Source organism: Hypomesus nipponensis, chromosome 23 (genome assembly GCF_054491055.1).
Source record: "Hypomesus nipponensis isolate SF chromosome 23, ASM5449105v1, whole genome shotgun sequence".
Taxonomy (NCBI): domain Eukaryota; kingdom Metazoa; phylum Chordata; class Actinopteri; order Osmeriformes; family Osmeridae; genus Hypomesus; species Hypomesus nipponensis.
In genome coordinates this window covers 19,755,001-19,767,500 of record NC_140383.1, presented here as the reverse complement: position 1 = coordinate 19,767,500, position 12,500 = coordinate 19,755,001, and the positions used below count along the sequence as shown (strand labels likewise).

Here is a 12,500-nt window from a genome sequence, read left to right as displayed (position 1 = left end):
GTGTTTGTTTATGTCGCACCACCGACCAGGAAGATCTCCTTGAAGCCCTTGATGACTTCCCGGACCACCTTCCTCATCTGCGGGACCAGTTTGAAGATGCGGAGGGGCCGCAGACAGCGTAGCATCATCAGCAGCTGGGCCCCCGACTCTGGGGGAATGTTGTCGGGCAGCCAGCAGAGGAAAATCAGGCCCAGCTGGAGGTGAGAGGAGGGGCAAAAGAAAACGACAGAGATGATCTTATCGCTGTTTAACAGACAGAGGTGACTAGATGTGACTTGGTTCCTTGGATTTGTTGTGCCTTCTTTCTGTTTTCGATGCAATAACACATTCCAGCCCATGAAATGAATCCCCGGGCACATGATGAGCAAAACAAGAGTTGTTTTCAATAGCGGCCTGAAAAAACAACCGGCGATGAATAAAGCATGGAAATGAAGATGATTATGATTCAGAAGAATTCAAGTTGAAACGTTGTTTACGGTCATTAAAAAGCAATCGCCAGACAGACGTCTACTTTTTTTTTTTTTTTTTACAGAAATGGGTTTTAACATAACCATAAATATGTACAGTCAGAAGACACTGTCTCTCTCCAGTGTGAAGAACATCCCACCAGGTCGATAGAGCAGACCACAGTGGGGAACATCCACTACAGTACTACAGACATATTTTATATATTTATATTTTATTTTTTATTCCCCTTAGTATTAGCTAGACCCCCTTAGTATTAGCTAGACTTTGCTCCTTTTGTATAGTTAGTCCACATATTTAAGTTTCAATATCCCTATATGTTTACTGTGTGCACCTCCCTGCCAAAGTAAATTCCTTGTTTGTGCAAACATTCATGGCGAATCAAATCCCTTCTGATTCTGATTCTGATAGAGCAGACCATGGTGTGATCTTACCAGATAGATGAAGATGTCCATGACTCCTCCAAAGTCCCTTCTGATTCTGATTCTGATAGAGCAGACCATGGTGTGATCTTACCAGATAGATGAAGATGTCCATGACTCCTCCAAAGTTCCTTCTGATTCTGATTCTGATAGAGCAGACCATGGTGTGATCTTACCAGATAGATGAAGATGTCCATGACTCCTCCAAAGTCCCTGATGACGGCAGTGGGGGTGAAGAACAGGCCGTCTGCCATGATCTTTAGGTTCAGCTCGATGCTCATGAAGATCACAAACACATACTCCCCAATCTGAAACAGACGTTGTGAGTCCGTCACAAACGCACACTCCCTACGCGCGCACGCACGCCTATACCTGGACAGATGAACGAATGCAGCATGGGCCTTAGGGTCTATTCTGCCCAGTGGTTTTCCTGCCGTGCTCTTCCTCGTCGTGTTCGAGTCACCTGCAAGGTGGGCACGTGCATGACCCTCGTGAAGGGAGACTCAAACATCATGGAGATGCAGGAGCAGATGGTCACCACGATCATCACCCAGTCCAGATAGGTGACCAGCCCCAGGAGGTCACTGTGGAGAGATGGAGAGACAAACAGACTCATACATGTGCACACGCACACGCGCGCGCTCACGCACGCACACGCATCCACACACACGCACGATTTGAACACACACAACGAGTCCTAGTTCCTCAACCGCAGTACTGACTTTAAGTAGGCCAGGCTTCGACAACATTTCCTCTTCTATCGCCCCTTCCATCGCCAGCCCCCCCCCCCCCCCCCCCAACACACTCACCCCCCCCCCCGTAAATACGCTTCCCCATCAATACAGAGGGATCATTCAAGGACTGCTCTTAAAGGGGGAGGGAGAGAGAACACTGCGGCCCAATCTTTTTTCACAGTAGGATCTTTCCTGCAGTCCCCTGGCGCCCAGAGAATCTGATAGAAATTAAATGTTCTCTGTTTTATAATCTGACTCCGAGGCCTGCAGAATCCCAATCACATTATGTAACTGCGAAAAAAGAAGAAAAAAAATCTATTTCACAGCTATGCAGCTTTCTCAATCTTCCCCACTCTCAGAAGGAAGGGGAGGCCGATTTTGGATGAATCAAGTCTGGCATTCCAAATAGATAATCCACTGTTTGTAAATCAATATGAATTACTAAAAGAAATTAGACTCACTAAAGCTGGTGATACTTGGTGTTCTTCACTGCTCCGGTGATAGGATCTGTTGTAGACCTGGACACGAACACGAATACATTTACAAAAGCGTTTATTACCTTAAAAACACCCAGAAATTCCATCACCTTATTCCCTCAAATTACTCTTTTATTATTAATGTATATAGTTCTCTTGCAGTAAATACAATATAACTAATTTCATATTTATGTGTTAAGTATTTATTTAATACTAATACAGTCCCATTATAGGTAGTACAAACTGTAACTAATGGAGTACTAAAGGAGCACTGCTATAGTACCACTGTACTCAATATGGTCGTTATTTAGTGCTTTTCTTGTTTACTACCATCTGGCTGTGATCTTTTTCTTCAGTACTTACGCGTTGAAGCGAGCCCTCACTACAGTCCTGCAGAAGTTCCTGAAACGATGCTCTCGGCCCACGATGAAGAGAGGCTTGTCAAAGTATGGGTGGTTCTCTCTCAACTCCTCCTCCTGGACCTTCCTGTAAAGTCACACACACACAAACACACACACACACAAACACACACACACACACACAATAATGATACATTGTCAAAGTAGGGATGGTCCTCCTCATGGATTTTACACAACCACACACACATAAATATAGAGTGCATGGTACTACTGTCCTGTCCTGTTCAGTTTCAGCAACACACACCCGCACACACCCACACACACCCACACACCCACACACAACACTGATGGGTTTCTTCAAAGAGATGGGTCTGTAATGAGATTCTTCTAACGCTACCTTAACTGCCAGCTGTGTCTAGGCCCGATTCTGCTTTCGGATGCGTGTGTGTGTGTGTGTGTGTGTGCGATGTTTGAGTCTGGGCGTGTGTGTTTACCGTTTCATCTCGGCCTGCTCCTTCTTCTCCTGAATCATCTTGATCTCGCTGTCTTCTCTCTGAGCGTTGCGGTAACGCACCGTACTGGAGTGCTAAGGGGAGAAGCCAACTGGGGTAAGGGCATGCGTTCACTTGCAACCTCCTTCAAATCTACAATTCGGATTTGTGGTGACACACAGAGCAATCCACAGATTAAAGACAGTTAAAGACCCCCCAAAGACCGAACACTTACATCCTGGGTGAGAGTCTCCAGAGACTTCCCTCTACTGATCCTCTGACTGGTAGAACCATGTCTCAAAGACCTGAGACAGAGACGCGGCAAGTTTTGCTTTGGTACATTTGAAATATCTCGCCATATGTCATTCAACTATAATTGAATGACTGTTTGTGATTGATGATAGTAATGAAGTTGTATGATATGTTTATAATCACAGTCCCTTCGCTGTGGCCTGTGGCTGAGCTGAACATTCATGCCAATAAAGCATGTTGAATTCAATGTCATTGAGAGAGGGGGGGAGGAGAGAGAAAACTTGAGAGAAAGAGAGAAAAGAGAGAGAGAGACGAGGGCATGACTCTACTCGTTTGTGCCTGTGTGCGTGCGTGCGGGGCGAATGTGTGCGCGTGCGTGCGCGAATGTGTGTGCGCGTGGGCGTGTGTGCGTGTGTGTGTGTGCATGGGCGTGTGTGCGTGCGCGTGTGTGTGCGGGCGTGTGTGCGCGGGCGTGTGTGCGTGTGTGCGCGTGTGTGCGTGCGCGTGACAAACCTTCGCTCCTGGCGGATGTGATGCTGGACGCTGAGGATGGAGCGCTCCTTGGCAGGCTGGCCTTCAAAGGACCCGCTTAGCATACGCTGTCTGGTGCAGGCTCTGGACAGCGCACACACAAACACACAGTCACTAACACCTCACACATTATCTCCCACATACCCACACCTGCTTCCCACACGCATTGAAAGCACCATATGTGGCAAAACCACAGGAAGACACACAATTCTCCTGTACATCTACAGATAGATACACTAGAAGAGAGACACACAGTTCATGCAGCAGATAATCCACCCGCCCCCTCCGCCTCCAACCCCGAATGATAATAGAGCGAATGGCACAAATGGCTAGTAGCACAGCTTCACCAGTTGGGCCACTGATGACTGACTCAGGCATCAAGTGCGTGTGTAACCTTTCAGCAGGGTGCCAGCACTGGACAGAGCAGCCACCCGCGGTGCCATTCTGATGTGGGCACCATCATTGCAGCCTGGCTGCTGGCGCTCCCTGGCTAATTGCAGAGTCATGTACCGGAACCCAGCTAATGACGCTCTGGGCTTCAAGAGTGTGTCCTCACCCTATTTATGGCCACTCTACGTGATTAGTTACTCTTTGGCCGTGTGTGTGTGCGTGCGTGCGTGTGTGCGGAGATAGAACAGACCGGAGAGGACGTGCAATGACTACTGATGCAATGTCTGGCGGCTAAATTGAGGAGAGGGAGGAAATGAATGCGATACTCACACAGACAAGGGCACATCCTCCCACACCTCCATACATATTGACACGCACGGTGGGGAGAGGCTAATCTTTAGTCAGTGCCAACGCGTCCATGCAAAACCTTTATCAAACTATTCCATTATAGAAGCGAGGTCCATAATTTGTGCAGGCGTGTGTGTCCGTGAGCTTGATAACGAGATAGTCTCCGTGCCAAGGCCTGGGACAAACAATACTCGGACATCACATTTCCCTAAACTGAAACCGCAGCTAAATCTGAAGTGACAGGCCAGATTGGACAAGAGCTTTCGACAGTCCTTGGGTTCAGATCTACATGTTGTCAGCCGGATACATCTACTCCTCTGCTCGGAAGCAGAAAGACGTTACTGACTCTACACAAGAAGACGGAAGTCTGCAGTTCTTACCTCAGTATCTTACTGAGGAAGGATAGGTGTTGGTCTTATTTCAGGACCCGACTGAGGAAAGATAGATTGAGGTCTTACCTCAGGATCTTATTGATGGTGGTCTCCTTCTCCAGGAGGTTGCGAGCTCGAATGCTGAATATTGACCTCCGCAGCTGAAAGGAAATAGGGTTGTCGTTACATCCGCTAAGGATACCCGATACAGAAGTTCAGCCGAGACACGTTATAAAAATGACTCCAATATGTACTAACTGGGTCCACCCTTAAAATGTGCATCACAACTCGTCGTTGTCACGGTTACCTTCTGGTCAATGTACTTGTTATCCTCGATGGCGGAGCGTTTGGAATGGTCACAGGACGAGGAGGAAGCAGAGGGGAGACGGCGGAACAAACAGCTGGTGTCCTGCTGCTGACGGTCAATGAACTGCTTCATGAAGCTCTCTCTATGAACACACACACACACACCCACAGCACAGACAGCGTATTACCAAACTGTAAGTGTGAACACGCATTTTTTAAATTGAACATAGAGGTTGCACACTGAACATTCAGCCAGAGACATGGAACACAAACTATTTTTTTTTTTTTCCACTCGCAAAGTGCACGCATGTTTTGTAAAGCTAAAAGAGGGAGCAGATGGAGTTGGGGAGGCCGTCTGGGATGATGAGAGAGAGACCCAGCTGTGCACTAATCAGCTTCTTTAAAGGTACAAAAGGAATGATTCAGGAAAAATAAGGTTTTATCCACTTTAAAGATGTTGTGGGAGCTAATGAGGCCCTCTAAGAGTTGAACACAGATACCTCAGAGCCAGGGGAATGTCAATTTCTAATTTTGGAGGGGCCCGCTACTTTCCAGCCTATTGTGTTCCAGCCATCCTGTTCCATCTTACAAAACATATGTATAGGCTGGCCCCCCCCCTAAAATATGACCAATTTTATCTTTAACAGGAAATACAATTATGTGTGTATGGAGGAGGGAACGGATTGGGGGGGGGGGGGGGGGGGTTGGGTCTAATCTGGGATCGGAAGAACAAGTATAGTTCAGACAGACAGGTTCTGTTTGGTCCAGGTGTGTATTTGTGTGTGTGTGCAAATGGGCACCTGATCCTGGGGACGGTGAAGTCAGAGGGCAGCTTGGAAATCTTAACCATCTGCGGCCTGTTGGGGAACTTCTCAAAGATCCTCAGGCGCAAAGGAAGCTTCTCCTTCGTGTCCGCATTGGCCTCACTTTGCTTCAGCTAGAGACAAAGAGAAGGAGAGAGAGAGAGAGAGCGAGACGGATAAATGGAGAGAAAGAGTTATAAGTGAACTGATTGATTCTGTTCAAAGCCACAGTGAAAGAGAGGACACGGTTTCGGTTAAGGTTAGGGTGAGAGACAATTAGAGAGCCGAGGAAGAGATGGAGGGAGGAAGACAGAGTGAGAGGATGTTCGGGTTCGAGAGAAGGAGACATAGGCGAGAGAAAGAGAGAGAAAGAAAATGAAAGGGACGAGGGAAGGACTCCACTTCACTTGCTAACTCACAGAGCCTTGGAGAGAGCTGAACCAACTGGGGAAGGTTTAAAGAGACGCACTGCAGCTAGACCGGGAGAATAATGATAGGACTGTGTGTGTGTGGGGGGGGTGGGGGTGGGGGTGGAGGGGAATTAGAGGATAAAACGGGAGCTATCTCAATTTCTGCCCTACAGATGGCAGCAGCAGACTTACCTACCGCACACACTCAGTAAAGCACAGAGACCAGCCCCACTGTTTGGGGGATCCAACTTACGTTTTATTAAAGAAGGGGTGACAGACGCAATGGAAAAAAGAAGAAAAGAAACAGATTACATTTCATGCAAGATAATGGAGGGCTGAGAAAGACTGCAGAAAGGGCTGTAGGGGGAATCACAGGGAGGTCAAATAAAAGACAATAGAAATGAATTAGACCAATTAAATGAACATAGTTTCATATAAAAGGGATACTGCTATTCTCTGTCTAGGAGGGTGGGGTTAATATGATTCATGCCAGATTAGAGGAAAACATATTTGGCTCTGTAGAGAATTACCACTTACTATTCAGTACAGACAAAGGCCAGCACACAATACTGTGTAACTGTGTGTGTGTGTGTGTGTCTCATCCTAACTTGTGTTAATGTGGGTGTATGTGTGATAATCTCTCAAATTCCTTCCCTCTCTGGCACACTGAAATGTGTGTGTGTGTGTGTGTCCTTCCCCAGCCTTCAGGCTAGTTCAATTTGAGTGGTTATGTGCATCATGATTGATGCACCCGCATTAGTCTGTTAGCTTGGCACAGGGTGAGTGTGTGTGTTTGTGTGTGTGTGTGTATTTATGTGTGTTAAGGTGGTTAATAATGTGTAGGCCAGTTCAGCAGGGTTAAAATTATGATTAAGCGATCAATTGTTTAATGAGCTGTGGCGGCTATTGTCTGCCATCAGACAGTCAGACATTCAATCAGACATTGTTGTATTCCACACTGCAAACCTAACTCCATTAAGCTAGTCCTTCACCAACAACAGCCTTTGGACACTTTGAGACAAGCTTCTAAAGGAAGTCGGACAGACAGGAGTCCTGAAGACTGCAGTAGGAAACCTCGGGAAGAAAGTGGGAAGCAGATAGGAGTCATTCGGATCCATACCTGATTGTTTGGGCAGATATTATTATTCACACCGCCTCATATGCACACGCTTATGCACTCATACACTCGCACACAAACACACACATACACACACAAACACACACATACACACACATTTTTCAGAGAGAATCTTGCTGGTCCCATATGCCCTAATGAAGATAAGATCAGATGAGCTCAGATCAGGCAAGATAAGCTCTGTCCAGCAGTACCTTGTCAGATGGCTGAGCGGTGAGGGAGTCGGGCTGGTAATCAAAAAGTTGCTGGATCGATTCCCCGCCGTGCCAAAAGGACGTTGTGTCCTTGGGCAAGGCACTTCACCGACTTGCTTCGGGGGGAAATGTCCCTGTACTTACTGTAAGTCGCTCTGGATAAGAGCGTCTGCTAAATGACTAAATGTAAATGTAAGACCAGTCCAGCAAAACCCAGTCCCCAGTACAACCCAGCCCAGTCAATTTGAGCCCAGCCCAGCACATTCCAGCAGGACAGTTAATCTCTGCCTAGCTCTACAGACCCCAATCCAGCCCGGTCAAATATATCCAAGCCTAGCCTAGCCCAGCCCTGCCTGGTCTAGCAGAGCCCAGGTCAGCACAGTTCAGCAGAATTAAACCACTGTAACACAAGCTCTCTCTTTCCTCATCAGGTCCAAATAGTCATTAAACCGCAACGCACCATGTTGTTCTGTTTAGGATAGCGATAATGTGTTTTATTGCACTGACCCAGGTTTGGAACCTAATGTGGCCTTAAGGTCCCTCTTGACGACTATTAACTGAACCTGCAACAGCATTGGCCATTGATCTTGATCAATACATGTGATGGATTAGGCACACGTATAAGCAGGCGCTCAGGTGTAAAGCACCTGGCCATTTAATTTACCAGGTCTTTATTGATCACTCGGCCCACACAACGTCAGTCAAGGCTCTCTCACGTCTGACATGGAGTAGCGAGCGTGCATATGTTGTGTGACGTGTGTGTGTGTGTGTTGACAACAGTTTGAGCGGGACAGTCAGCATAAACAGAACGTAATAGGCCTTTTGCATAGCAGCAATGGGTCACAGAGTAATGTCTCAGCCTATGAAACACTCCCAGGAGATCTATTCACACCTACCTACCATTCAACCAATTTCAGGCTTGAGCAAACGTGGAGCTTTGGATTAGGGATCCCTGGACGGTCTCCCTAAGTAACGGGGAATAGAGGTCCATCCCTGACCTTCACCACGCACGCTACCATTACCGTTGAACACAGAAAGGAGGGGGAGGGGGTGGAGGGAAAAGCACCTTCACAGAGATCCAACACACCTGACTAGAGATCATTCTCAGAACGAGTTTGACTGTGCGGGTGGCGTAGAGACAGTATCTCCTGACAGAACCCAGAAACTCTTCAATGATCTGAACTGTGCTGTGGTTTGCTTTCACTGAGCCTTTGAGACCCTTAGCTCCTTAGTCTCAGCCTTGACACGTAGGTGAGTCATCCTGCTCCAGGCCACAAGAATCTCAGATGAGGCCTTAGAGTTTATCATGATCGACGTTGCTGGAGGTGGTGACTGAGTGAAGTGAATATTTCAAATGGAGGCTATAAACGGTCTTTGTTCCCTGGAATGGTACAGTGGAAGGCTTTAAAAGAAGTGTGGATGTTTGGTATTCTTTGCTAAAGGACAGTAAGGCTACTCAATAGAATGCATTTAGAAGAGTGAGGACAATACAGACAAACCATACAGTGCTTTGTCTTCACAGGATTTACTTCAGATATACAGAGTTGCAAGACTAAGGACTAGACATACAGCGACTGTTATCTCTGTATTGGACTGAGGATTCCGACATATACAGTTAAGACTTAACGACTGAAGATAGGTGACACATTCAGTGTTTACGCCTGTTTGAAAGAGGGACTGTGGATGAACTGTTCAACCATATCCTGTCTTCAGAAGCTTCTAGAAGGAATAGGAGGCTGATGAATGGCCCGCCCACACACCTGCTGCAGCTCTACACCAACACCGAGACACACAGATGAAGCCGTACACACATACAAACACGTCTGCTCCTACCCACATCATCCAGACATACAGCCTGACTGTGTGGGTGGATAAACAGTCCCTTACCAGAGGGGGGGTCCAGAGACTGCAGCTCACAGCTACACTGTTATCTGGATGTGTGTGTGTGCATGTGTGTTCTTACTGTAAAAGCAAGTGTGTGTGTGTGTGTGTGGTTGGTGTATACAGAAGGTGTGTGTTTGCCACCATGGGCCAACCAGGCTGAAGAGTATTAATCAAGAAATCTCAGAAGAAAGAGATGTGTTTATGTGTGTTTTGCTAACGGGGACCACATTTGAGCCGGATTTCACTCGTTTTTACTGCCAATGGTCATTTGAGAGCACCCTTTAATTGTAGCTCTCAAGTAGAAATATGTGTTTCTTTATGCTATTGTAGATTTTTGAAAATGGCTAGAAATCTTCCATGTGAGCATATGAAAGCTAAATAGAAAATTATCAGGAACTGGTAAAGCACAGTATGATAAAAGACGACATTGGCACAAACAAAAGTGCAAAATACTGTGAGTGGCTGGATAAAAACTGGAATACATGCATTGAGGGTGCTCTGAATACTCTCAAACAGGCTGAATGGAACAAAGTTGACACTGCAATCACAGAGGAAGTCAAAGAAACTTCAAGGTAATTTGAAAACCCTGTAAGTAGATGCAATTCCACCAGAAGACCCCAATCCCACAGTTCTAAAGATCCGAGAAAAATAGGGTGCTCACAAAAATAACCCTGATTAACAGGAGAAAAGGAAGAGGCATCAAAGCTACTGAGACATCAAGGAATCGAGCACCTGTAAACCCAGATGTCCAAGCAAGCCTTTGGACCTATGAAATGGTATATATGAGATGTAAAAACAAATTCCCTGTTGTGTTGATAGATTGTGTGGTTTCATCTACAGACATCCACAGATAGAGTTAAGGAGGAGGATGGGAATTCCAGAGGAAAGCCCTTTGCGTTGGTGTTTTAAGCACTTTTAACATTGTTACATTTTCAAGACATATTTACTGTTACTTGTGAATAGACTTTTGTATAGATCTTTTTTTGCAAGCATGCACAAGGCAAGAACCAGGAAGAGCTTTCAAATACATGAAAAAGACAACCTGAAGCGGCAAAGAAGCAGTATGGCAGTCTAGCAGTCGAGCAGTCTAAAGTTTCCAGCTCTGTCAGTTCAATATGTTTGTAAAGGTAGTTTATTTATCAGTTCAGTAATTATCCATATTCATCCGTTCCTACAATGTCTCTGGGGCCAGGGTGTAAATGCTGTGTCAGTCCAAGCGTACCTAGTGTACTTTTTCAGGCATGTACCAGGCAGGAACAAGGAAGACCATGTTAAAGAGAAGGCCACCTCACTCAGTTGCAAGTGTGTAACAGTGGTCATTTACAGCTCAGTCAATGAAGGAGTGGTAAACTGATGCCCCAGATAGAAATGAAGTCTGGTTAGTTCTAATTCATATTCTGAACAGAAATGTACAGTTACAGTGCAAAGCCTGAATCCATACTGCACTTTTAGGTAAGCAAATAATGAGGTAGTGTAGAGTTGAGAAGTAGATTGAAATGGGTTTTATCAGTATGATCCCACAGCAATTGAGTTTCAAGGAAGTTGGGGAGAGTTCAGGCTGGATATATTTCCTCCAAGCTATGCTTATTCTTTTCTGATCTTCTTTCCCTACATTTTCCATCTAATTTCTTACTGTATCACTGTATCACTCCCACGCTTTTCCATCCCCTTGTTGCATTCTTAAGGCTGACTTGTTTTTATCCTGTCTTTTCTTTTGTCCTTTTGTTTGAAGGTCTGAAGACAATGTCTCCTCAACAGATACGTTTTGCTTTTTGGGAGAGGGGGCGGTTAATGTTGCTGGATTGTTGGCTGTTGAATGTGAGGAGCAATTTGCTGGTGTATCACATCTGGCTAACGCACACAGCTGCAGCAGCACCCGTGTCAGGTTCGCTAGCTTGGTCTGCTCACCTCGCTGGTTTTAGCGAATCACAGTTTATCTTAGATTGCACCAAATTGAAGCTTTAAACTAGAGAGGGTACAATTTCTGGGGAAATTTTAGGATGTGCTTGCTTGTGTCGGTTGCAGATGGGTCCGTTTATAAACTGTAATTTTTACAACTGATTTTCTGTATATTTTTAAAAAAATGCATACTTATTATTTATGAAGATAGTATAGATTTAAAAGCATACATGTATTGCTGCTCATTTACAATTCAAAATACTAAGAGTGAAGCGTAGAATGAAATGGTTGTCTTCTCATTTCCCCTGCAAGAGGGAGTGATGAGCTATAGCAGCATCTTAGTTGAAAAGTTGTATCAAAACAAATAGGTTGCTACCGGTGTAAAAATGGTCCTTACTTCTATGACAAGTTTTTTCCCTTCTAGTGATATTTTTAAGCATTTAGCCTACTCATATTGCATTCATTTAAAGAACCCCCTTTGAAACAAGCTTCTTCTAACAACATTGTCACCGGCAGTATCAAATAGTACCATCTGATAACAAAAAACGTAAATAAGCTTGACATTTATATAGGGGGAAATGGCTCGAGGCGATAATTGTCAGTAACAACGCCCTGCGTGCATAAGTCAGCTGTGCTCTGTTTTGCTCCTCAATTCAGACCTAGCCCCAGTCAATTGTAGAGCTAGCTAACTGTTCTAGACTACTGCTGTGTGGGAATTGCAGGAGCTAACCAGTAGATGGGCATACAAATATACAGGGTGTTGATATCACAGCCTGGAAACATACCTAGCTACATGTTTGGCACCTCCATTGTGTATGTAGTGCAAACACTGACAGGTTAGGGTAACCCTAACTGACCCATAACCCTAATTGACCCCCCCCCCCCCATACAGTAAAACTGTAGAGTGGCCTTTTATTGTGGCCAGCCTAGGGCACACCTGTGCAATAATCCTGCTGTCTAATCTGTATCTTGATATGCCATACCTGTGAGTGGATGGATTTTCTCAGCAAATGAGAAGTGCTCACTAAAA

The 12,500-nt window shown here is 45.6% G+C and overlaps 1 protein-coding gene across 1 annotated transcript in view; it reads right to left on the bottom strand.

The window, feature by feature from the left end:
- The window catches only part of nalcn (sodium leak channel, non-selective), a 70,421-nt gene that overhangs the window by 15,214 nt on the left and 42,707 nt on the right, over nt 1-12,500 (bottom strand). Inside the window, exons 16-26 of the mRNA XM_084689665.1 lie at nt 5,946-6,082; nt 5,147-5,288; nt 4,927-5,000; nt 3,713-3,814; nt 3,183-3,252; nt 2,951-3,042; nt 2,461-2,583; nt 2,083-2,139; nt 1,351-1,471; nt 1,064-1,195; nt 27-194 (exon numbers count right to left, since the gene is read on the bottom strand). Of these exons, the coding sequence (XP_084545791.1) occupies nt 27-194; nt 1,064-1,195; nt 1,351-1,471; nt 2,083-2,139; nt 2,461-2,583; nt 2,951-3,042; nt 3,183-3,252; nt 3,713-3,814; nt 4,927-5,000; nt 5,147-5,288; nt 5,946-6,082 (1,218 nt within the window). The remainder of the gene's footprint in view (nt 1-26; nt 195-1,063; nt 1,196-1,350; nt 1,472-2,082; nt 2,140-2,460; nt 2,584-2,950; nt 3,043-3,182; nt 3,253-3,712; nt 3,815-4,926; nt 5,001-5,146; nt 5,289-5,945; nt 6,083-12,500) is intronic.